Consider the following 26,085-nt stretch of genomic DNA (forward strand, 5'->3'; position numbering starts at 1 on the left):
GTTTGCTCATGTATTATTAATGAATAAAAATGAATTAATTCAGCTGTGCCTACTAGTTCATAGCTGTAACCCCGGCACTCAGGAGGATCATAATGTGGAGGCCAACCTGGGCTATAGAGCAAGATCATGTCAAAAAAAAGGGGTGGGTGGGTAGGGGTGACAGCTGGTGACATGGCTTAGCCGTTCGTTACGAGGCTGGCTGCTCTTGCTGAATTCAGTTCTTAGCATCCATGTCTGGCAGTTCACCGTTTGTAACTCCAGATTCATGGGATCAAATGCCCTCTTCTGGCCTCCACAGGCCATTTACATGCATGTATCTGTGCACACATATACATCATTTTAAAATAAAATAAATATTTAAAAAAGAATAAATTGCCAGGCAGTAGTGGCACTCCAGTCTACAGGGGTGTTCCAGGACAGCGAGGGCTACACAGAGAAACGCTGTCTCAAAAAAATACAAAAAACGGGCTGGAGAGATGCTTCAGAGGTTAAGAGCATTGATTGCTCTTCCAGAGGTCCTGAGTTCAATTCTCAGCAACCGCATGGTGGCTCACAACCATCTGCAATGAGATCTGGTGCCCTCTTCTGGCCTGCAGATGTACATGTAGGCAGAACACTGTATACATAATAAATGAATCTTTCAAAAACATATATAATAAAAAGAATAAATTATTTATACACTAATGTTAATTAGACATGAATATTCCTTTGCATAGACATCAATCATACTTTGTTATGTTTTTGGAAGGTTTGGCGTTCAGCCCTGTCACAGCCTCACTGGGAAGCCAGGCATCCCTCGGCAAGGCCATCCCTCTCTGTCCTGTTTTTCAGAATCCCTGTGCACACCATATTTGACAGCTGTCCAGAAGGTAATGGCATAAGATCAATAGCCATCACCCGTGACGCCAAGCTTCTGGCTACCATCTCAGATGCCGAAATCCAGGTAAAGAGTCCTTTAGGAGACCTCTCTGAGCTCGCCAACATGCCAGACGTCTTTGCAGCCACCTCCGTACAGACCACATGGTGTGTGCATGTGTGTGTGTGTGTGTGTGTGTGTGTGTGTGCCTGTGTGTGTGTGTTCTAGACTTCACAGTGCAGAGTTGCGGGGCCCGTGCCTAGGGCTCGACTGAGTCTTTTGCTCAGTTACCTGAGGCCACAGGGTTCCCATATCCGTAGGCTTCTCCTTGCACCCTCAGGGGCCTCTTCTGTCCCTCACTATGCTTTCTCTTGCAGAAAGTGTGCATCTGGAAGTGGACTTTGGCAGTGGAGAAGCCTGCATGCACTCTCGATCTTCCCAAAGAGTATGGTTTCCAGGTGCGTCGTGTTTGAGCCTGGGAGTGCTAGCCTGTGCTTACGCTGAGGCTGCCTTGTTGGGTCTCTTTGTGTTGGTGGGGTTTTGTCATGGTGTAGCGGGACCTTTGGACAATACTTTCCTAGCCCAGGCCTCGTTTTATCCTTCCTAATAACAGCTAATGTGTTTGACACACTTGCTACGTCCTAGATCCTGCCCAATTCTTTACTTACGTTATCTCCCATAATCTACACAAACATGCAGGTACAGAGTTATTAACGTCTGTGGACTGCCACTATTAATTATTAAGTAATCTATCTAAAGCCACCCCGACAACAGCCTTCCTTACTCCAGAAGCAGGCGCTCGGCTGCTTCTAACCTTGCGGTGAGTTGGTGAGGTGTACTGATACATCGGTGTCAGCTTGCGTAAGAAGGCTTGGCTAGGACAGCCCGAGTGCTACCGTGAGGCCTCTCTGTGTCCCACAACGCTGCTTCTCATGTTTTCTTCCTTCCTCCGGTGTGTATATAGAGGACTGGTCTATAGCTGGCCCTGTGGTACCTGGGTCACGGGACCTGAAACTCAGAGTGTCAACTGACTAACTCAGCAAAACTCAGATCCTGATGCAGTCAGATGTCCAGCTGCCCCACCTCCACCATCCTGTCAATCACTCAGAATTTGCACTGACCCAGCAGCCAGCCATATGTGGCTATTTAGGCGTGAGTGTGTGTGTGTGTGTGTGTGTGTGTGTGTGTGAAGTGTGCGTGTGTATGCATGTGGGGGCCGCAAGGGTTTATGTCTGAAATTGTCCTCCATTGCTCTCCCACTTACTGGGGCAAGGTCTCGGAATCAAACCCAGAGCCAACTGATCTGATTACTCTTGCTAGCCAGCTATTTGGGGATTCCCCCATCTCCGCCTGTCTTGAAAAACAAAACAAAAACAAACAAACAAATAAACAACAAAAAGAAAGAAAGAAAGAAAGAAAGAAAGAAAGAAAGAAAGAAAGAAAGAAAGAAAGAAAGCTATGCAATCCATGAAGATTGTAGTCTGTTTGGTTCCTGCCTTGTGTCCGCGCCCTGGCTCCCCTCCATCAGACCCTTTCCTCTCCCAATTGCTTTTGGTCAATGTTGTATCACAAACCAGGACACCAGTCCCAGACTTGGCAGTTTTGAGACGAGTCCTGGATGTGCAGCCAGGTAGCCTTGAACCCAGGTAGCCTTGAACCCAGGTAGCCTTGAACCCAGGTAGCCTTGGTTTCAGGTCTTGGCCTCCCAAGTGTGAGGATTACAGGTGTGTAACGCCACAGTTGGCTTTGGGGGCTTTCTCCCACTGAGTCTGTAGATCCCTTTGTGAAATATTGTCATCTTAATTATATTGTTTTCCAATCCCAGAGCACCAGGTGTCCCTCGGTTTGTGTATGCGGTCTTCGGTTCTTTTTTTGGGCAGGGCTTTGTAATTTTGAACGTACAAATCGTTTTGCCTCCTGAGTTAAATTTACCCCTGCATATTTTTTTCCCTTTCTGGTGCTTTTGAAAGTGGAATCGCTTCCCTAATTCCCCTTTTCAGGTTGTTCACAGCAGCTGTATAGAAACACAGCTGGATTCCGCCTCCTTAGCTTTGTGTCCTGCAACTTTGCCAGACGCACTATTTAGGTTTCAATGGATGACGGCGAAACAAAATGACAAGTTTGCTTCTCCAGCTCTCCTAGCCACATTTTAAGTTCTACCCAGCCACATGTGGCTGGGTGGCAACAGTATTCGATGCATTCCACCGCAGAGGTGTCCTGTTAGTGGAGTCCCTTCCACCTTCCCCACAGCTGTTCCTGTGGCTGACGGCTGACAGCATTCCTCATATGCCACTGAGAGGTTAGGGCCGGGCTGGAGAGGTGGCTCAGAGGTTAAGAGCACTGGGTGCTCTTCCTGAGTTCAATCCCCAGCACCCACATGGTGGCCCACAACCATCTCTAATGAGATCTGGTGCCCTCTGCTGGTTTGAAGACATACATGCAGACAGAATACTGTATACACAATAATAATCCAATAAATAAATCTTTAAAAAAAAAATTTAGAGAGGTTAGAGCCATGAGGGGCAAACACTAGCCTGTTCCCACTCCAGAGCCTGCATCTGCCTCCACCCCCACAGTGTTTCTTTCTCCCTCTAACTGCTCCGTGGAGGGCTAGCTCACTAGACCCCTTGGACTCCTCCAGCTATCCCCCTACCCCCCCACCCCGCCCCCTGTGGCCCTCCACTCAGCCTCTTTAACCCTGAACCAGCACAGAGCAGATCACATCACTTAGTTCCTGTGGGCTCCAAATCTCCTCCTAGCTTTTGCCCTTTGCTCTTTTCTTAGTTAGGGTTTATTTTTTTGTTTGTCTGTTTTTGTTTTTTGGGGTTTTTTTTGCTGTGAAGAGACACCATGACCATGGCCACTAACTCCTACAAAGAAAACATTCCATTGAGGCGGCAGTTTACAGTTTCAGAGGTTCGGTCCATTATCATCATAACAGGGGTTGGGGGGTACGCATACATCTTGATCAGAAGGCAGCAGGAAGTTGACTGTCAGTCACACTAAGGGAAGCTTGAGCAGGAGACTTCAAATCCCGCCCCCACAGTGACACACTTCCTCCAACAAGGCCACGCCTCCTAATAGTGCCACACCCTTTGGGGACCATTTTCTTTCAAACCAGCACACTGCTCTTCACATAAAACTTCTGGAAGGGAGCTGGTACGTGGCTCAGTAGGTAAAAGCGGTTAGCACACAAGCCTGATGATCTGAGTTGGACCCCTGCATCTCACGGCAGAGTGAGCCATACAGTTCCTCTGTCCTCCATGTGAGGGCCCGCACTCACACACGCAATGCATAATATATAAAAAAAAATTTTTTTTTAGACTGCCTCCCACCCCGGAAAGTTTTGACTTCTTAATGTTTAATTTCATAATAATTATCATTGTGTGCACATGTGTTTGGGGGAGGTTGTGTGCCTAGAAATCAGAAGACAACTCTGTGGAGCCAGTATGCTCATTCCACGTGTACGTGGGTTTCGGGGATCGAACTCGGGCTGTCAAGCTTGCATGGCGAGCACCAGACATGTTTACCCGCTGCGCTATCTTTCCAGCCTCATTTCTTTCACTCAGCTTACTTCCTGACACCTGTCACAGATTTCTTTTTTTAACTTCTCAGTTTTGGCTGGTGGTGCCTGGGTGTGTCAACTGCTTGTTTATCCTCTGTTCATGGGCATTTAGGTTATTCCCTCCTAGTGACTAATAAGAGCAGATGCTTTTATGAGACAAGCTTCATTTCTCATTATTTATTTATGATGGGTATACGGCGCTGGTTGGTCGGCGGAAAAGTCACGGGCCACGGCAGAACCCAATGTTAGATTTTTGAGCTTTATTAGGAGGGAAAATGGGTGTGGGGAAGGAGACCAGGCTTTTTTAAGGTGGGGATTGTGTCAGCGCCTGCTGATGATGTAAGCCGTTAGTTAGACCCAAGCTGCGCATGTACCGAATCCTAACTATTTATTTTTTTTTTATTCTTGAAGGCTTATTTCCCCTAAATGAAGGCCAACCGTGTAACCTTTAATCCTGGCACATAGGAGGCAGAGGCAGGTGGATCTCTGTGAGTTTCAGGCCAGCCTGGTCTACAGAGTGAGCCCCTGTCTCAGGGGAAAAGAAAAAGAAAAAAGACACAAAAGTATCGAAATTCCTTGCAGTTCAGTAGAGAACTTCCTTGACAGAAAAGACACTTTGACCAGAAAGTGCGCTGTTGAAAAGCTGGTTTCCAGCCCTGGGGAGGTCTGGCCAAGCACTTCACCAGTCCACATCACCCCCAGGCCCGTGTGCTGGCCTGTGAGTCTAACACAGACATTGGTGGTTCACGTTTCCATTGCTGTGGCAAGGGGGCAGGGGGTGGGGCGGGAGTGGGGGCAGAAACAGCTTGCCCTGCCTCATCTTGTGCCAGGCCACCACTACCCCAGACTGCAGTCCCCTCTCCCTACACAGGCTCCCACCTTCCAGCCCTTGGGGGGGGGGGGCGTTTCTGTCTCCATAGCTGTTGTTATTGTTTGGTTCCTGCATCTAACGGTTTCCCCTCACTTCAGTTTCTGCAGAGTTGATTTTTGGGAAGGGCGCCAACAGCTCACGCCATACTGTCTTGGCAGGAATTCCCTTCTCAGCCCTCACGGCCGTTCCAAGATCCCTTGTGGCCCTGTCAGTCTCCCAAGTGTGCATGCGTCAGCCTTTGTCTCCAAGAACGCAGACTAAAGATTGTTAGTGATGGGGTAGAAGCTGCGGATGAAGGGGAGAGTGCATGTGTGACGCCTGGGTTCATTGCCCACCAAGGGGAAAGAAAAGAATAAATGAATAACTAAATGGTGACTGTAGTTTATTCTTGGCTTGTTATACGTGATGACTTATAGTAGATAAAACTTGTAAAAGGAACACATCTTACCCTACTTTCTTCACAGCCAGGATTTAAATGCTCCTTTGGCTTCCCAGGTTTGACGTCTTGCATTGTTACGTCTATCCCTACTCAGTTATTTATTTGAATGAAAATTATCATTTCATTGCAACGCTCAGCTGAAGCAGCGAGAGGCAGGTTCATTTTCTTTTTTTTTTTTTCTTTTTGGTTTTCCAAGACAGGGTTTCTCTGTGTAGTTTTGGTGTCTGTCCTGGATCTCACTCTGTAGCCCAGGCTGGCCTCGAACTCACAGAGATCTGCCTGGCTCTGCCTCCCCGAGTGCTGGGATCAAAGGCGTGCGCCACCACCGCCCGGCTGCAGGCTCGTTTTCATGTAACACATGTTCATGCCTTCTGCTGCAGAACTACCTCACCTTCAACCCCAGGAACAACAAAGAACTGGTGAGCAACAGCAAGACGCAGGCCATCTTTTACTCCTGGGTAAGTAGAGGCAGAGCCGTTTCCAACTGTGGACGAAAACGTAGGTTTAGTTTTTGAATACAAATGTTCCATCGTATAGTAATAGTGCATCTATTTTGGAAAAAGTGAGCATGTATTTAAACATTTTGATTTAATTATGGCATTTCTCTTAGTCTCATTGGAAATTAGCATATTAAATTAGAAGCAGATAATTAAACTTCATTTACATTTTTAAGGTAATGAGGCAAATATTTATTTGACCATATTTAATAGGTCTAAAAGATAGAGGTTTGTTTTGTTTGTTTCTTTTTCTTTTTTTTTTTTTTCTTTCTTTCTTTTTTTTTTTTTTTTTTTGACAGAGTTTCTGTGTGTAGCTTTGGTGCCTGTCCTGGAACTTGCTCTGTAGCCCAGGCTGGCCTGGAACTCACAGAGATCCACCTGCCTCTGTCTCCCAAGTACCAGGATTAAAGGCGTGTGCCACCACCGCCTGGCTCAGAAAGGAATTTTTGAAAGTAAAAAATAGTTCATTAAATAAATTGACAATTTCATACATGTAAACAATGCATCTTGACCATATGCGCCCCAATTCCCCCTCTACCTGCCCTCAGGATTCCCAACTCTTCTTTCCCATTCCCTTCAGGAACCCCCAACTTCTCTATCTACTTCCCCTAGGTACCACAACATGTGCCCCACCTTTTTATGTCATTCATTCATTCATTCATTCATTCATTCATTTAATGAGATTAAAGAAACACCCAAACAGCCCCAGCTGACCACAGAGGAACTGTGACTCCGAGTTCCGAGGTGCTGGCCTTACAGAACTGTAAGCAGCTGCTCATACAAATAGTTCTGCCTAACTTGTCCCTGCAGCAGCACTAGTAACAGTGACCAAAATGCTCGGCGTGTGGTGGTGCACATCTTTAATCCCAGTACTAAGGCAACAGAGGCAAGAGCATCTCTGTGAGTTCGAGGCCAGCATGGTCTGAAAAAAAGAGAAGAAGGGAAAAATAAAGATAAAGAAGAAGCCACACAATTCGGCTATGGAGTGTATGATTCCATTTATATGGAACGTTGGACTAGGGAAGTCCGTAGAGACAGGGAGTAGATTCATGGCGGTCAGAGGCTGAGCAGAGCAGGAAGGGAGTGACCGCAGGTCTCCCTAGGATGACAGGCACGGTCCCTATGCAGCATTGTGAATATCATACATGGCACTGACGTGAACACCTAACAAGATGCACTTGCTTTAAATTTTTTTTTTTTTAAAGGCGAAGCAAAACCAAAGACTTGTTGAAAAGCTGTCTGTCAGCGGTATTTACTGCTCCGGGTGTTTATCTTCATTTTAAAGCCTCATTAGTGTAGAGCTCAGACTTGCATTAACCGCCATACCGAGGCACAATCACGCCTGGTTTTTAAATAGATTTGCGTTTTTTTTCCAATGTTTTTAGACATTCCCCAGGCAACAGGCTTTCTTCCTATAGGAACTGCAGCCCTCCGGCCCCATCTGGGCACATTCGGTCTGGTCTAGCTAGCGCGGGGTCCCTGTTTTGGCAGCTTAGTCTTTAAATAGTAACGTCTTTTTCTGTGCTTTTCAGTTTGAAGAGAAGGGTATCCTGGCTCACAGTGCCCCGGTTTTAACAGAGAAAGTGAGTATTCTTGTCGTATTTGCATGGCAGACATTGTGAAGGGTAAATACAGATGTGCAGACTCAGTGGGCGGGGCTGTGCCTTAATGTGAAGCTGGAGGGAAAGAATTTGAACATTTTTGCTTGGATCCTTTATCCATAAGGAATCATCTTGTTAAAAATAATGGAAGTATTGTAAAAATAAAATCAAATGTGATGGGAAAAGTCGTTATTGGTGTGAGGAGGTAACCAGAGAATGGACAGATTTTGTCACGTGCATGTGTATATTGACGAAGAATAAGAGTTAGATATGGGGGTTGGGGATTTAGCTCAGTGGTAGAGTGTTTGCCTAGTAAGCGCAAGGCCCTGGGTTCGGTTCTTAGCTCTGGAAGAAAAAAAAGAGGTATGACAGAAGGTTTGCCAAAGGGGAGAATAACGATGAGATGAATGGGCACAAGGAAAGATGGTTGATCCTGGGTTCGAATCCCAGGACTACAAACCAACCAACCAACCAACCAAACGAATGAACACTCCTAGGAAAGATAATTGTGTCGGTCTGCAGACTGTGTTCTCAGGAATTAAAACATAGGAAGTATGGTCAATGGTTATGACTCCTGGTGATCTTATGAAGTCTCAGAGAATAACAAATTAGAAAATAGTGAATCATTGCTCCTGAGGGAATATAGAAGTTGGTTTCTGTAAGCTGGTGCCATGTTTTCAGTTGATGAGTGCATAACCTTGTTCATGTAGGCTCCTCCTTCAAAGATATTTTTAGATATAACATCGAGGGCCAGGTGTGATGGCACACACCTTCAATCACAGCACTTGGGAGGCAGAGGCAGATGGATCTTTGTGTTCAAGGCCAGCCTTGTCTACAGAGTGAGTTCCAAGCCAGCCAGGACTGTACAGTGTCTCAAACAAAACTAAACCAGAAAAAGAAAATCCCAGCAACACTGAGGGCTGAGGATGTAGCTCAGTTGGTACAGTGCTTGGTTACCATGTATCTAGAGGAAGAGAACCTTGATTGAGAAAAATGCCTCCATAAAATCCAGCTATAAGGCATTTTCTTAATTAGTGGTTGATGGGGGAGGGCCCAGCCATTGTGGGTGGTACCACCCCTGGGCTGGTGGTCCTGGGTTCTGTAAGAAAGCAGACTGAGCAAGCCATGAGGAGCAGGCCAGTGAGCAGCACCCCTCCATGGCCTCTGCATCAGCTCCTGCCTCCAGGTTCCTGCCCTGTTTCAGTTCCTGTCCTGACCTCCTTCAATGATGGACTATGATATGGAAATGTAAGCCAAATAAACCCTTTCCTCCCTGAGTTGCTTTGGTCACGGTGTTTCATCGAAGCAATAGAAACTCCAACTAAGACACAAAACTAGGATCTCTTTGTAGAGGGCAATGGGCAGCAGATAGGCTGTGTTATGTGATAGATTGCTGCGTTCCCTTCCTTCCTTCCTTCCTTCCTTCCTTCCTTCCTTCTTCCTTTTCACTGAAGGGTTTCATCATAGCTCATTTGTTTCTCTCTATATATTTTTTAAGAGATTTTATTTTAAAATTAAGTGTGCCGGGCGGTGGTGGTGCACGCTTTTAATCCCAGCACTCGGGAGGCAGAGGCAGGCGGATCTCTGTGAGTTCGAGGCCAGCGTGGTCTCCGAAGAGAATTCCAGGAAAGGTGCAAAGCTACACAGAGAAACCCTGTCTGGGAACCCCCTCCCCAAAAAAAATTAAGTGTATGTGGGTGGGGGCGTTATGTGCCTGTGAGTGTTGGTGTCTTTGGAGGCTGAGATATCAGATTCCCTGGAGCTGGACTCCTAGATAGTTGTGAGCTGCCCAACATGGGTGTTGAGAACTGAACTCAGGTCCTCTGGAAGAGCAGTACATGCTCTTACTCTCTGAGCCGTCTCTCCAGCCCTCTTTCCATATTTCCCCTCTGAAACCTTGTGTAAGAAAGACGGCTAAATGCCTTATTTATTTCTCAAAGCATACCCTGACTAAGAGGCCTTACCAAAGTATTCTTATGTGAAGGGATGAAATAATTTCTTCTGATGAGACAATACCTTACTAGCAAAGGACATCAGGGTAATTGCTTTGTATTTTTCACCCAGAGCATGCCTCTGCTCATGACAGACTATGCATTTAACAACCTCCATGGGAGACGCTGGATGGGTATCAGCAGTAATTAACCACTCATTGGTTTGGTTAAACAGTGTAACTAACTGAGCACAGCACATAACCTGCGATCCCCCCGTGGGTTTTCAGTCATTCCTTTTTTTCCCCTTCTTTTTTATCTAACTGTATTTCATCCTAGCATTATAAAACTCCACACCGATACATGTTTTGGTGCTCCCCCCGCCCCGCCCGCTGGCTGTAACTTATAACCTGTCTTTGAAACCCAGACATTCAACAAACTCGTGGGAAAATTTAGCCAGTCCATCTTTCACTTGAAGTTATCGCAAATACTGTCAGCCACGAAGGAAGGGAAGCTGGTTGTCTGGGACGTCCACTACCCGCCATCGTCCTCCTCCGTGCCGGCCCTTCCTTTCATCAAGCCTTGTAAACTGGTCCATTTACAGAAGGAAGGCATCACTGTCCTCACCACCGTAGACAAGTAAGGAGCCTGATTAGAGGAGAGCCTGGGGTGATGACACATGTATTGTAGACCTCTGTTTTATCTAAAAATTAATTAAATAAATAAATAAAATACAATCACATCCTCTTTCCCTCTAACCCCTCCCAGGTACCCCCTTACCCTTTCCCCAGTTCATAGCCTCTTTTTAAAAATTGTTGTTACAGCCGGGCGGTGGTGGCGCATGCCTTTAATCCCAGCACTCGGGAGGCAGAGGCAGGCGGATCTCTGTGAGTTTGAGGCCAGCCTGGGCTACAGAGTGAGTTCCAGGAAAGGCGCAAAGCTACACAGAGAAACCCTGTCTTGGAACCCCCCCCCCAAAAAAAATTGTTGTTGCATATTATAATATATATATTTATATATATTCCTAAATTAGTAGATGCAACCCACACAGTCTATATAATGTTGCCTGTATGTGTTATGATTTCAGGGCTGAGCATTTGGTATTGGATGGCTAGTTGAGGGGTTCGTCCCTGGGGAAGACTATTCTTCCAGCTCTCTCCATATGCCTGAGTTTTCTATTAGACCCTTTTGTATAGCTAGTCACAAATACTCAGAGTGTTTCTGGGGACAGCCATAGCTAACTTAGGGACATTAGCTGCCTCTCAGCAGGAGAACTGAGCACTTTGAGGTTCAGGATAGGAAAGGGTTCTTTTTGGTTTGGGTTTTCAAGACAGGGTTTCTCTGTGTAGTCCTGGCTGTCCTGGAACTCACTCTGTAGACCAGGCTGGCCTTAAACTCCCAGAGATCTACCTGCCTCTGCCTCCAGAATGCTGGGATTAAAGGTAAATGCCACCACTGCCCAGCAGGAATAGGTTCTTGCTTGTTACATGCACTAACAGGTTTTATTATTATTATTATTATTATTATTATTATTATTATTATTATTATTATTATTTTGATGGGTCTCATTGAGTAGCTCTGGCTAGCTTGGAGTTCACTGTGTAGAAGGCTGTTCTGGAACTCACAGAGATATGCCTTTTTTTTGCCTCATCCCTCTGAAGTGCTGGAATTAAAGGCGTGCACCACCCTGCCTGACCCCGAACTTGATTTTTAAAAGCTCATGGGTACACACTGTGTTTAAAAATTCTTCTGTGTTAGTGACACAAAAAGTCACTCCTTTTCTTCTGTGCTAATGAAACCCATCTCATACTTTAAATTTAAGAAAATACCGCAAGGGGCTGGAGAGATGGCTCAGCCATTAAGAGCGCTTGCTGCTCCTGCAGAGGACCTGAGTTTGGTTCTCAGCACCCACATGGTGGCTCACAACCATCCATAACTCCATTGCCAGGAGATCCAACACCCTCTTCTGACCCCTAAGGACACCAAGCATGCATGTGGCACACATACATACATGTAGGCAAGATACCCATGCACATAAAGATTTAAAAAAAAAACAACAAATAATTTTTAAAAAGAGGACTCAGGCCGGGCGGTGGTGGCGCACGCCTTTAATCCCAGCACTCGGGAGGCAGAGCCAGGCGGATCTCTGTGAGTTCGAGGCCAGCCTGGGCTACCAAGTGAGTTCCAGGAAAGGTGCAAAGCTACACAGAGAAACCCTGTCTCGAAAAACCAAAAAAAAAAAAAAAAAGAGGACTCAGATAGCATTATCATTTTTTGTTTGTTTGTTTTTCAAGACAGGGTTTCTCTGTGTAGCTTTGATGCCTGGCCTGGATCTCGCTCTGTAGACCAGGCTGGCCTCGAACTCACAGAGATCCGCCTGGCTCTGCCTCCCGAGTGCTGGGATGAAAGGCGTGCACCACCGCTGCTCGGCAGCTTTATCATTTTGATTGCAAAATAATGTCTACACATTATGTAAAGATCAACTATGTTTTTGTGTTTGGCTGTTTGAGACAAGGTCTCACTCCGGAGCCCAGCCTGGCCATAAACTTGTGGTCTTCCCGGCTCAGCCTCCCAAGTGCTAATATTCCGTGTGTTCACCCCGGGAGCTTGCATATCGTGGTAAAATTGCAGTTCTTGGGTTTGCGTAAAAGCACTTGTCACGAAAATCTGGCGGTTTGAGTGCGGTCCCTGGAACCCGTGAAAGAGGGGGGGAAGGTGAGGACTGACTTTCAAAGTGCCCTTTGACCTGTACACTTGCTCACGTGCGCTCATCCCCCGGGGCATTTTTATGAGGATTTCAGGTACCCTGCTTGGCACACTGGGGAGCCCTAGGTAAAAAGCAGCCGTCATTAATGTGTTAGGAAAGTTCCCGGAAGTTCAGCCTGTCTCTGCCTCCTGAGTTCTGGGATTAAAGGCGTGCGCCACCGCTGCCCAGCAGGAATAGGTTCTTGCTTGTTACATGCACTAACATATTATACCTGTTAGTGCATGTAACGTCTTAACGACACGAACCTGCGCTGTGGCTGGAGCCACTGTACAATCCGTCTTCACTGCGCCCATTAACGTTTCATAAGTGGTGCAGGGGCGCTTGGGCAGTCCTGGCATCCTGGCGTGCCTGTGCAAAGAGGTATGCAGTCACCATCTCAGAGGTGTGAGAAGACATGTTAGCTGGGGGCTAGAGCCTTTGAAGACCAGGCCTGGGTCCCCCCTCTCCCGTATTGAGGAACACTAGGAGGGGAAGGGTTCCACCAACACGGGGTGAGTTTTGCCGCTTCTGCCCAGCAGAGGGCAGTATACGCGGTCCTAGCCAATTACTCTGCCCACCTGCCTGGCTTATTAATCAGAAGCCTCATTTAATCACGCTGCATAACATCTGAGAAAAATCACTCTTCCTCCTCCCTGTGATTAGAATTTTTTAAAAAGCCTTAAAAAAAAAAAAAAAAGCTCTCTAGGGATGGATTGGAGCACTAGAAATAAAAGCCATTTTATCACAGCCTTTGCTTGTGATGACCGGGTGCAGCTTTATGATGGTTCTGCTGTCCCACTGCCCAGCCTGTGTGATGAGGGCGGGCTGCTGGATCGCTCTCCATTGTCATCTGTGGTCATGTGGTAGTGACTGTAAATCACTGTCCCCCACTGTGGCAAGGAGCCGACCTTGGAGCCAGGAGAGTGAGAGAACAAGCCATTTACGTCAGGCACACCGGGCTCCCGTGTACTCTAACCACAGAGCCCAGCCAGGTATAAGTGGTATTTGCTATCTACTTATAACAAATGATTCGTCATCATTTACCGGAGATTCAGATTAATAGGACCGACTGTGCAGTCTGTCCACCGGATCTGGCGACACTAGGCTTTGAACTCTCTAGCCGTGGAGATGTCGATGTGAAATGGGGGACAGGAGAAGCAGCCTCGTTGGCCACTGTTGAACATGGCGACACCTGGGGTCCAGAGCCTGACACAATCAGATGTTCAATAAACGGCACCTGCCATTAGTGCTGTTTCACAGTCTGGTGTGTTTTTCTCTCTTCCAGCTACATTGTCACAGGTGACATTAAGGGCAACATCAAGTTCTACGACCACACCCTGTCTGTCGTCAACTGGTACAGTAACTTCAAACTAGGTGCCATAAGGACGCTGTCCTTTTCAAAGGCCCCAGCAAGTCCGCCTACCGAGAAATCCAACCTCCCCATAGACTGCACTTTGAAAGGTGACCTTTTCGTCGTCCGGTGAGTCGTTAATGAATGTCGTCACTTGGACGGCCCCGAAATGACTGATGGTCCCTTTCAGCTTGCACCGCAGTGCAGTGAATGTTCCTCTTGTTCCTAGGACATAGAGTTGAGAGAGTTCACCTTCCTAGTTTTACAGGTGGCTCTCCTTGGCTGGTTGCAGTCAGTATTAGGTTGTTTTTGGTTTGGTTTTTCGAGATAGGGTTTAACTGTGTAGCCTGGACTATCCCGGAACACACACTGTAGACCAGGCTAGCCTGGAACTCACAGAGATCCCCCTGCATCTGCCTCCCTACTGTGACACTACCACTTGACTTGTGTGTTTTGTTTTGTTTCAAGACAGGATTTCTCTGTGTTGCCCTGGAGATTTTTTTTTTTTTTTTTTTTTTTTTTTAGTTAAAGGTTTTAACTACTTAGCTGCCTGAGTAACTGGAAGCTGGGTGGCCTTTATCCCCCAGTTCTTATCTCCACTGTGCCTGGGGTCCTTGGCCGTGGAGTGACCTCATTTCTTGGAGCTGAGCTTGTCCTAGCCACCGAGGTTAAAGGCATTGGGTAATCAGTAGCCATAACATTTCAGGACCGAATTATCTGCGAGTCTGCTTAATTACCCTTGCAGTCTTTACAGGCACATCTGTATGTGTGCACCCAACTCCATATTTGCATACACAAATGAATATTTGCATGTGCAGATTAGCTAATTGTACAACTGACTGTCCATCTGCATACTTAATGACTCAATTTACATGAGGAAAAGTGGGCTTTTTTCACTTGCTAATGGAGGCTGTTGGATGTTGGCGGTATATTTTTGGAGCTGTTGGGTTAATAATGTCACCAAATTATAGACGACAAAGGCGGTTCATGGGCAATTAGAAGCAGAATGGCTGGTGTGGCCATTCCCTGCAAACACTGATCCTGTCGGGTCTCTCTCCGGCAAACAGGAATTTTATTATCGGAACATTTGACGCCACGGTGTACCACATGACGGCAGATGGCACCAAACTCGAGAAGCTCTTTGTGGAGCCCAGGGATGCCGTCTATGCTATCTCCTGCCACCCGTACCAACCCCTCATCGCGGTTGGAAGTGTCTGTGGGATGATCAAGGTGTGGGACTACGAGAAGAAGATGTATCTGTTCAGCAGGGCCTTCGAGAAGGGGCTTGGAGTCCAGAGTCTGACCTACAACCCCGAAGGTACTCTCACTGTCAACAGGGGCCAAGATACCCACAGGGGCCCTGCCCTGGGCTGTCACCAGCCGGTTGTCCCGCTCCCCCGCCTTGCACACACCTATACCGTAGCGACCTTCCCAAATGTCTCTCTTCCCATTTTCTCTATGGCTTTTTTTTTTCTTTTGCTTATTGCTGTTGAGCAAAGCCTGCCACAGACTCACCCCTGGAATGAAGGAGGTCCTTTTTTTTTTTAACTTATTTATTTTTTAATTTTATGTACATTGATGTTTGGCCATGGGCGTCAGGTCCCTGCAACTGGAATCACAGACAGTGGTGATCTGGCATGTGGGTGCTGGGAATTGAACCCCGGGTCCTCTGCGAGAGCAGCCAGTGTTCTTAGCCATTGAGCCTTCTCTCCAGCCCCCAAGGAAGTCCTCATTTCTATCCTTGTCCTCTGACTTGTCTTTTCAGGAGCCCTGCTTGGAGCTGGATTCACCGAGGGGACAGTTTATATTCTGGACGCGATGTCTTTAGAAAATGAAATTCCAGAGCCCTTCAAATATTCCAGAACAAGTGTGTCTCACGTCAGCTTCTCCCACGACTCCAACTACTTGGCGACGGCTGTGAGTCCTTCCCTCTGCTCAGGGCTCTTTCCGAACAAAGAGGCGAGGAGTATGAGGAAAGTGGGGGGGGGGGGATATGGATGGGATCACATCCCAGTCAGGTTGCGGTACAGAGGGGAGGGGAGGGGGTTGGTGAGGTACAAGGGCTTCCTCAGGCAGACAGGAGCAAGGCCTCAGAACTTCCAGACTTGGATTCTGCAGACCCCGGAGCTGGCTCTTGTGTTTCTGGGACCCCGAGACCCAGGAGCTGGCTCTTGTGTTTCTGGGACCCCGAGACCCAAGGGCTGGCTGTCGTGTTTCTGGACCCCGAGACCCAAGGGCTGGCTGTCATGTTTCTGGACCCCCATCTCTCTGTATCCCATCCTTCCTCCTCACTCATTTTGACAAGGCGGCCTCCTCATTGATCTCAATGTCCTTCCTCAGGGTTTCAGACTCTGTTCCTTCCCTCTGTGACTAGGGCTTGGGATCTCAGGAAAGTGGTTCTGGCTGTCCCCTGGTCTGCCTTTCTGTCAGGTGTGGCAGGGTGGTGTGGTGGTGGTGGTGGTGAGGAGGAGGGGGAGGAGGGGGAGGAGGAGGAGGGGGAGGAGGGGGAGGAGGAGGAGGAGGAGGAGGGGGAGGAGGAAGGTCCTCATGGGGGGCCACTTCCCTCTGGCATCCCATCACTTCCAGCCTGGCTTGTACACGCAGCACCGGTAAGGATCAGAGCTATCCTGGCACCCAGCATGGACATCAGACCTTCCTGTCGGCTGCTCTCCGCCCCTCTGTACCTGTACCTATACCGGACCTTTTTTACTTTCTGTAGTAGAGAAAAGTAGGGGGGACAAAGGCAAAAGCCTCAGCCCTTGGCTTTCCCTGGGGCACTGTGTAAGAGCATGGGAGGAAGGAGTGAGACTGGCCTCGCATTGTCCTTCCTCCCCAGTAACCTCAGTCTCCCAGTCTGCAGAATGGGCACCACGCTTCCTCCTTGTTCTGCTGTGCTAAGATTTATTTGGATAAGATGTTCTGAAGGCCGACGGGTCTGAAAACCATGCTGGCGCTTCCCAGATCCTAAAGCTGTTGAGGGACAGCTTCCGCTCTTGCTCCTTTAGGATGTCAGTTTCACCGTGGCCGTGTATAAGGTGGTGGTCATAGACGGACAGAGGGTCTGGGAATACTTGGCGAGACTCCGCTCTCATCATAACAGCATCCAAAGCCTCCTGTTTGGTGTTCACCTGGACAGCAATGAACCCAGGCTGCTGAGCCTCGGGAAAGACAGGTTCCTGGTGAGCTGTTCCGTTCGGTCTGCTCATCCCCAGCGCCGTACCCCTCACTCCACCCCACCGCACCTCACCCCACCCCACCTCCGTCCTGCCCATTTCATCCCTGACATTTTGTGCAAACTCCACTGTGGGAGCCCGTTTTCAGGTTCCTCGTGGCTTTACCCAGCAGGTCCTCATAGAGGATGATTAGGACCACGGGCCTGAGTGCAGGTGTCTGAGATGGTCTGCACTTGGCTGTGCTGGGGGGAGTCTTTTGCTCCACTCCTTGGCTTTTCTATAAATACCCTGAGGCAGAGACAGTCGGGGGCCGTTGGAATAGGTTCCAGGCCCTCTCAAGGCTATCCTTTATTTTCTATCTGTTTATCTCCGCAATCTAAATCCTTCTATCTAATATTTCTTGCTGCTCGCACTCAAGAAAACTCTGGGGAGCTGTGGGGTTGGTGGGTAAACGCCCCGCACTCCACCTGTAACGTGTCCAGAAACTAACTGTATGGTGAAGTATGTATGGGGGAGTCTCCCAAGCTCTCCACACTACCATCTCTGAGGTGACGGCTCACGCGGCTCATGTCCCGAGGTGGGGATTTCGGGCAGGTGGGCAGCAGGGAGGGTGTGTCCCACACAGGACAGATGATGCGGCTGCCTTCACCTCCCAGAGACCACTGGGAAAGCTGACACTTGGCGATACCTCCTCGGCATCCAGAGGTCAGGGTAAGACTGTGACTTACCTGAGAAAACAGCAGGACGGGGCAGACGCAGTGAGGCAGCCGAATTTGCTTTCCATTGCTGTGAGAAAACACTGAGCAAAACTGACTTGGGGAGAGAAAAGAGTTTACTTGCCTTTTTCCTCACAGTCGTTCAAGGAAGCGGGGGCAGGAACCTGGAGGCAGAGGCCATGGAAGAGTGCTGGTTACATCCACGGGTGTGAGGGTTTAGGGCGCTGAGCCCACCATCCTGCTTCCTGGGAGTCCTTCGTGAAGGTGGCACCCAGGTGTAGAGTCAGGGAACTTAGGGACCCAGCCAAGGCCTGAAGCTTCTCAGCCAAGTTTGTCCGCCAGCTGAGCCGGTGGTTCTCAACCTCTGGGTCGTGACCCCTTTGGGGGTGGGGGTGTTGAACAGCCCTCTCAAAGGGATTGCCGAAGATTATCAGAAAACACAGATACTTAATTACAATTCATAACAGTAGGAAAATTACAGTTATGAAGTAGCAATGAAAATAATTTTATGGTTGGGGGTGTCACCACAACACAAGGAACTGTATTAAAGGGTCGCAGCGTTAAGAAGGTTGAGAACCACTGAGCTGGGTCTTCATGCGTCCCCTGTGCGCCTCTGCAGATAGAGTACAATCTCATCAAGAGCTACAAAGACCACCTGGAAGTCCTGGACATTCACCGAACGGACCAGGGGACCTACCCTACCTGTATGATCTGGTACCCGCCGCTCACCAAGGAGCTCTTCCTGCTTATCTGTAACAGCTGCTACAAAGTGAAGCTTTTCAATTCCACCACGAAAATGTGCAGGTGAGCGCCAGGGCATCCCACTAATGTGCTGGCTACCCCCACTTTTCAGCTCCCAGTTGGTAACAGCTCATCCCTTTCCCTTCTCAAAGGGAGAAACTGAGTCACAGATAAAACGTAAGTCAGGTTCACCCAAAAACACACAGCGGGGCCATGCCTGAGGAAGGATGCCAGCCTGGGGTCCTTGCTTTCTGCCAGGTGCCAGGGAGGTAAGGGTCCCAGAGCTTGGTGCTCATGTATCTCTGAAGGACACAGCTCTGGAACCTAAAAGTCACTGGTGTTCCCAAACCCGCCATCCTTTTCCATACAGGAGAAAAAAAACAAAACAAACCCAAAACCAACTATTTAACAAAACACGACAAATGTTTGATTTTTGTTGTGGTTGTTTTGATTTGATTTGGAGAGAGGGTCTCACTCTGCAGTCCTGGCCTCTGCCTCCTGAGTCCTGGGATCACCTATGTGTGCTGCCACATCTGATTCTTCTCACATTGCTTCTCAAAGGAGTTTTCAGTCCAGCTAATCACATTCATTTGTTCATTCCTAACATGGGCCAGGTAGTGTCCCGGATGGTGAAGGTGGGTACAAAGTGCCACCATGGGGCGGACACTTCAGTGATGGGGAAGCCACACGAGTGAGGAAGTGGGGGTGGCAGTGTCGTGCGGAATGACTGGAGGGACAGGTGTCCAGAGGGAGTTCCTGGGGGCAGATGGGCTGCTGTCTTCCAAGAGTACCGGGGGCGGGGCATCTTCGGGAGGAAGGAGTAAATCGGGACATGGGCATTTGGGGGAAAGCCCACAGACAGGATCTGCAAGAGCAAGGTGTTTGGGGTCTAAAGTTCTTAGAAAGAGGCTTGGCTGGAGAGTGGGATTGGAAGCGTGAGTGGAGAGGGTGGGAAGGGACTGACTTCTGCTTTCTACCTCAGGGCTGGGTTGTGGGATGCAGACTGGGGGGTGCAGCCAGGGTAAGAGGCTGTCCTGGGCGGTGGTGGCGCACGCCTTTAATCCCAGCACTCGGGAGGCAGAGCCAGGCGGATCTCTGTGAGTTCGAGGCCAGCCTGGGCTACCAAGAAAGGCGCAAAGCTACACAGAGAAACCCTGTCTCAAAAAACCCAAAAAAAAAAAAAAAAAAAAAAAAAAAAGGCTGTCCTGTGGAGATGACAGTGGCCTGAAGGTGGCAGGGAAGGATCAGATGGTAAGTGAGAGAGAGCCTAGACTTCCCTACATACCTGAAGACCGAGTAGCCAGAAAAGTTGAATTGACCTTGAATGGGTGGGTGTGTGGACAGGGAAGGATAGATTTGAGATCATTAAAATCCAAGTTTGGACATGGCAAGTTAGAGATCCCACTGCATGTGAGAGCTCCGGAGTTAGACTCTTGATTGGGGGTAGAAGCCAAGCTGGAGTCAAGAGCAGAGAGCGTTAAAGCCGTGAGGCAGGAGACCAGGAGGGAAAGGTAGGTGAGGTTGCAGACCGCAACCAGAGCTCCCACAGCCACATGTGAGAGGTGCACACCTTTAATCCAGCACTCGGGAGGCAGAGGCAGGCGGATCTCTGTGAGTTCGAGGCCAGCCTGGTCTACAGAGTGAGTTCCAGGACAGGCACCAAAACTACACAGAGAAACCCTGTCTCGAAAAACCAAAGAGAGAGAAGTGGGGTGGGGAGTGTGTGTGTGTGGGTATCTTCCTCCCTGCAGGGGTGTTCTGTTGGGTGTGGCCATAGGTTCTGCAAGACCTGTGGGTCCCAGGTTTCCCTCACCTGGGACACTGACCTTGTGTGTCATCCCTGCAGCAGGACCACTGTCTTCAGCTTCCCAGAGCCTTGCAAAGTACTGTCCCTCTGAGGCTGGGGGAGGCTTCATAATTTCCGGACAACCGTTAGGCAGGCAAGCCAAGCCTCAAGCCTTGGCTCTTGCTCTGACTCGGCCCTCTACTGTGGACTGCAGAGAGAGCTCTACCCTGTGGGGAGCGAGCCTCTCTGCCTAGGACTGACTAGGTGGCGGGACTGGCCACCAATGGCTGTGGCTGGAAGACCCAGAGGCAGTAGGAATGTTTGATGGGGGAGCCAGCAGCAGCAACTGTGTGCCCAGGCTGTGGGAGGAAGAGCAGAGTTTTAATTGGTTGGTTGGTTTTATTTTGTTTCTGAAAAGGGCTCTTGCTATGTAATCTGTCTCCCAGGTACTGGGATTACAGGCATGCCCGGACATGCTCATACCTTAAAGGGATCTCAGATGAGATTTCCAGAGCCCCAGGACCCCCCAGACTTCTCTTCCTCTTTGGTTTGCTTTGTGGGTTTTGGTTTTTCTCTTTTGAGACAGTGTCTCATTCTGTAGCCCAGGCTGGCTTTAAACTGATAGTAATCCCCCTGCCTCCACCTCTCAAGTGCTGGGACTGCAAGCATGAGCCATTCCTCCTGCCCATCCCCCCTAACCAAGACCAGTCCTTTTCCAGAAGGCAGGATTGGAACAATGGCAGGGAATAGAATGTGACACGATGTTCAAAATCCTTGAGAGAATGGGTAGAAAGCCTCAGGATGCTCTCCATGCGCCCTCTTTAATGGACACACACACTTCTGAGCAAAGAGCATCCCTGGAAACCCCTAGTCAGTCCTAGAAACTGAATTCAGGGGAAGAGGCACATGCCTTAGACGTGCGGCTCCTGCTGACTGTTAGTCATCAGCGAAGAGAGACAGAGGTACTGTGTGCGTGTGGTGTGTGTCTGTGGGGTGTGTGTGTGTGTGATGTGTGTGTGTGTGGTATGTGTATGTGTATGGTGTTGGTGTGTGTGTGTGTGGTGTGGTGTGGTGTCTGTGTGTGGTGTGTGCGTGCGGTGTGTGTTCATATTTCTGCCTATTGATCATCCATCTGAAGTTAGCTCAAAGCATCTTTTGTGTTTTGTTTTGAGACAGGGTTTCTCTGTGTAGCTCTGGCTGTCCTGGATCTCGCTCTGTAGACCAGGCTGGCCTTGAACTTGAACCAGGTGGTGCATGCCTTTGATCCCAGCACTCAGGAGACAGAGGCAGGCAGATCCCTGTGAGTTCGAGGCCAGCCTGGTCTACAGAGCGAGATCCAGGACAGGCACCAAAACTACAACAGAGAAACCCTGTCTCAAAAAACAAAAACAAAAACAAAACAAAACAAAAGAGATAAATATATTTAAAAAAGAAGAAGAAGAAGAAAACAGTATATAAGACTGGAGGAAATGGCTCCTCAGGTAAAAAGTACTTGCCACATGAGTCCAAGTGAGGAGAACTGACCCCTGAAAGTTGTCCACACAGCATGTGTGCATCGCTCACCCCCATCATACACACACAATAACAAAAAGCGAAATTAAAAACAAAAAAAATTACCATCACCTCTCAACCTCTCGGGTAAACTCGAGTACAGGAAATAACAAGGTTGGGAGTCCCCCTCACACAGCACTTAACTGCTGTTTGAGTCTGTATGTATATAGTGCTGCCTAGCCACTTCCTTCTCCCACAGTTCCAGAACATTCCTATCCTTCCAAAATAAGAGCCCCTTGTGTACGGCATCTCTCTTGAGTTAGAGGAAGAGTGAGTCTGGTAAGCACAGTTCAACTGGGGAAGCTTAGCCTTCTCGTGATGACTCGAAAAAGAATTTTTAAATGCCTTTTAAAACGTTTGAAAGGATACGGAAAGGTAGCTCAAAGAAGGCCAATAAGCTTAGGGGTAGATGCTTAGCAGCCTCTCTGGATGAGGCAGACGAAAGCAAGACATCATTTTTTACAAGTGGGATTAGTGAAGATAAAAGTGATTGATGGGGCCGAGCGTTGGCAAGGGTGTGGGGAAGTGGGCTTGCTCGTCCGACCACTGGTGGGGGTGTAAATTGGTGTAACCTTTGGGGAAAGCAATTTGTCACCCTCTGTTAAGTTTTATACCCTCTGACTTCCAGGAACGGAGCCTGCAGAAGTGCCCGGGCGCGTATGCCAAGACATAAGTAAAAGGATCTCTTGTATGGAAATATGTTTCGAAATGGAGGCAGTTCCAATGTCCGTTAATAGGGCCTTAGTTAAATGATGTCTCGTCAGTATACCAGAGCACAATGACGCTTTTGGCAAATGGGGAAAAATAATGAGATGGCTGTTTATGCAGTAACATGGCAATGTCTCCAAGATATAGTAAGAGATAAAGCAGATTTCCAAATAAGCACGGAGAGTATAATTCTCTCTTCCCATGAAATCATGTATATGTAAATGTTGGTGAGTCCTATGGACCAAATGATTACCCGTGCCTTTCTTGGGACAGGAGTCAGCATCATAGAATGTGGACGTTCTGTTTTATGAATGTCTAAAGGTTTGAGCCTCTTCTTTTCACAACAAATATGAAATGTCTTTCCATCAGAATGCAGAGATAAGAATTTTGTAAAATTGGTAGACAGGTTGCCTGTCACTGGCTAATGGTTATTTACACTATGCCAGAAATGGTTCTGAGCGTTTTTTTTTTCCCCTGTATTCACTAAGTTGTACAGTTCAAGAAAACATCTGTCACACCCAAAGGAGAACTGGTTCCTGGGCTGCCAATTTGGCTTGTTTGTAGAATGTTTACCTACCATGTACAAAGTCCTGGGTTCTAGACTTAGTACCCAATAAGCCAGGCATGCGTGCCTGGAGTGCCATCACTTGGGAGAGAAGGCAGAAAGACCAGAAATTCAAAGCTATAGCCTCAGCTGCATAGTGAGTCTGAGGCCAGCCTGGACCACATGAGAAAGCCAAACAGAGTAGCAAACTCTGGTTCCCATGAGTAGACACTCTCCAGCCCCGCATCCCCGTGTCCCTGGAAACCACTGGCCTGCTTCTGTCTTATGAACTTTTCTATACATGTGAGTATAAGTTCATATTCCTATATATGGAGTCACACAGAGCACATGGCCTTCTGGGTCTGGCTTCCTTCACTTAACACGCTCTTGAGACTTGCCCACTTTGTGATGTGAACTAGTGTATGTCACGACCTAGGATGCCCCTATCCTGTCTACCCGTGGGTCTGAGGATGCTCACAGTCATTTGCATTGTTTCCATTTTGTAGCAGTCATGAGCACTAGGGTGCAGGGTTTGCCGTAGACAGACGTGCACAATTTCTTGAATGGCCCTAGGATTGGGGTTTCCACAGTCCCCACTCCCCACGACTCCCCCAACCAGGGACAAAGGTCCCAGTCTTTTCATACCTTGTTCCTGGGCTCTTACCTCTGTTGCCCTGCCTCTGTTCACTTACCAGCCAGCATGTGGAAGAGCCTCAGGAGAAGGCATTAGCTGATGCGTTATCTACCTGGTGGGCTCTGTAGTGTTCCAAAGTGTTGAGCCTCCCACGGCCCAGGGAAAGCTCACCTTGAAAACTGTCCCTACCCCCGTGTCCCCTTGCTCTGCCTCTGTCCCTTTCCTGTCACTGTTTATGCCTCTTAGATCCATGTCCCTGCCTTTATTTACCCTTTCCTTCCTGATGCCCATTCTCCTGCTATCCAAGCTGTTCTGCCTGCCTCTGATCCCCCATTCTGCACACAGCTGCCTGCCCCCCTAGGAATGCTTTGCTCCAGACCCTGGGACTCACAGCTGTCTCTCCCTTCTCACTTCAAAACAGCTCTTTGTCTCCTGTCCTGTCTCAGTAGCAGGGGCTAGACCTTGCGCATTTCTGCATCCTGACTGCCTTGCCTCATGCCTGGCATGAGAAGGACCTCTCACGAGGCTGGTGTGATAGGATCAATTGTCCTTTATCCAGCACTCACATCCCACAGAGGGGCCTCACCTCAGAGCAGGCCCCTTGCTCAGGGATGCAGCTGGAATTAGAGAAATCCAGCTGGGTACAGAGGCTTGTACCTGCAATTCCAGCTAGGGAGGAGGCTGAGGCAGGAGGCGCTCTTGAGCCTGGGGGTTTGAAGCCAGCCTGAGCAAAATACCAAGATTAAAAAAAAAAAAAAAAAAGGTGGAGCCAGTGAGACGGATCAGTGGATAAATACTGCCAAGCCTGAGGACCTGAGTTCCATCCCTGGGATGGGAGGCGAGGACCACCTCCCATAAGTTGTACACACTGCCACACATGAGCACAATGATGTCATAAGAAATGTTAAAGTCGAATTAGAAGCCTGACCAGTGTTACTACGACTTGATACACCGATGGGTTTGGAGACCTGTGTGTCCCATAGCCCTGTATTTAGGGATGTCTGGGACCGAAAGAAGGTGGTGTCTCATTCCAGTCCGTGGGCCTGACCTGAGGAATTGGGTGGTTGCTTGCGTCCTGCCTAGGCATGCCGTTTCCTCAAAGGCTTGTCGGTGGTTCAGAGACAGTTTCCTAGGGCATAGTGTCAAGAGGAAAGCCCACACCACAGTCACTGGAAGCCTTCTTCACAGTCCATTCCCCTCAGCTCCCTAGAGCATTTGCTGCTGGGAGCCAAGGCTCCTTATTTACAGCGGCCGCTGGCAGCGCTTGAATGAGACGTTCTTGCGTAGGGATTAGCTGAGTGACGAGAGAGGAAATCCAGAGTCACAAATGTATAAGAAGTCTGGTGTAGTGGTGCATGCCTGTTAATCCCCAGCACTCAGGAGGCTGAGGCAAGGAGGATTGTGAGTTCTCGGCCAGCCTGGACTACATAGCAAGACTCTGAGTCTCAAAACAAAACAAAACAAAAAACACCATCAACAACAACAAAATAAAAACCCCAAACCCTAAACCACAACACAAGTATGATAGTGCCAATTCCAGTCTTAAAACAGACATTGAAGTTTATGGAGTTTACTTCCTTTTTTTTTTCCTATACAGAAAGACACTTCTCGGACCTGCTTACGGGTCTCCCATCGAGTACACCCAGGTGCTCCCCGTAAAGAACACATTCGAGCTGCAGAAACGCCACTTGGTATTCATCAACAAAGATAAGGTGGGCTCCCTTTCTCGGCCCCTGCAAGATGATCCAGGCATCCATGAGATCCAGGGCCGGGGAGGCGGCTAGGCAGGAAAGCTGCTTACCGCCTGCCTGGTCTGGGGGCCCGAGTTTGAGCCCTGGAACCCGGTGAGAAGAGAGACTGCCTTGGGAAAGCTGTTCTTTGACTTCCAAACAGGCACTGTGGCACAAATGTCCTTTCCCAGATAAATACATTTAATAATCGCGTAGATGATAAGATGACCCCTGGGTCCTCAGTTCTGCTGCACAGAATTACCTCCATATGGGTCACTGGCCAAACTGAAAATGGCCACAGGTGTGTGAGAAGGAATTCTGGGAGGCATTTCTTTTTTTTTAGTGTGTGTGTGTATGTGTGTGTGTGTGTGTGTGTGTGTGTGTGTGTGTGTACACGCATGCGTGAACATGTGCCACAGTATGCATGTGGAGGTCAAAAGACAGCTTTCATGGTTCAGTTCTCTCCTTCCACCACGTGGGTCCTGGGGGTAGAACCCAGTCAGGCCTGGCAACAAGTGAGCTCTCTCACAGGCCCCTAGGAGACAGTTTTGAAGAGAGTTCTCAAAGTTTCCCAGTGAAAACTCATAGCCTTCCAAGTTACGCTTTTCTTTCTTTTCATTGACCTGGAAAAATCTAATTTACATGGAA

The 26,085-nt window shown here is 48.5% G+C and overlaps 1 protein-coding gene across 2 annotated transcripts in view; it reads left to right on the plus strand.

The window, feature by feature from the left end:
• Positions 1-26,085, plus strand: part of Cfap251 (cilia and flagella associated protein 251) — a 75,612-nt gene that overhangs the window by 19,677 nt on the left and 29,850 nt on the right. For both annotated transcript variants that reach the window (XM_059249005.1, XM_059249006.1), the window contains 11 exons: positions 832-943; positions 1,234-1,314; positions 6,112-6,189; positions 7,761-7,811; positions 10,185-10,396; positions 13,789-13,983; positions 14,922-15,172; positions 15,620-15,771; positions 16,860-17,033; positions 18,363-18,547; positions 25,305-25,419. In XM_059249005.1, the coding sequence (XP_059104988.1) occupies positions 832-943; positions 1,234-1,314; positions 6,112-6,189; positions 7,761-7,811; positions 10,185-10,396; positions 13,789-13,983; positions 14,922-15,172; positions 15,620-15,771; positions 16,860-17,033; positions 18,363-18,547; positions 25,305-25,419 (1,606 nt within the window). The remainder of the gene's footprint in view (positions 1-831; positions 944-1,233; positions 1,315-6,111; positions 6,190-7,760; positions 7,812-10,184; positions 10,397-13,788; positions 13,984-14,921; positions 15,173-15,619; positions 15,772-16,859; positions 17,034-18,362; positions 18,548-25,304; positions 25,420-26,085) is intronic.

This window comes from Peromyscus eremicus, chromosome 23 (genome assembly GCF_949786415.1).
Source record: "Peromyscus eremicus chromosome 23, PerEre_H2_v1, whole genome shotgun sequence".
Taxonomy (NCBI): domain Eukaryota; kingdom Metazoa; phylum Chordata; class Mammalia; order Rodentia; family Cricetidae; genus Peromyscus; species Peromyscus eremicus.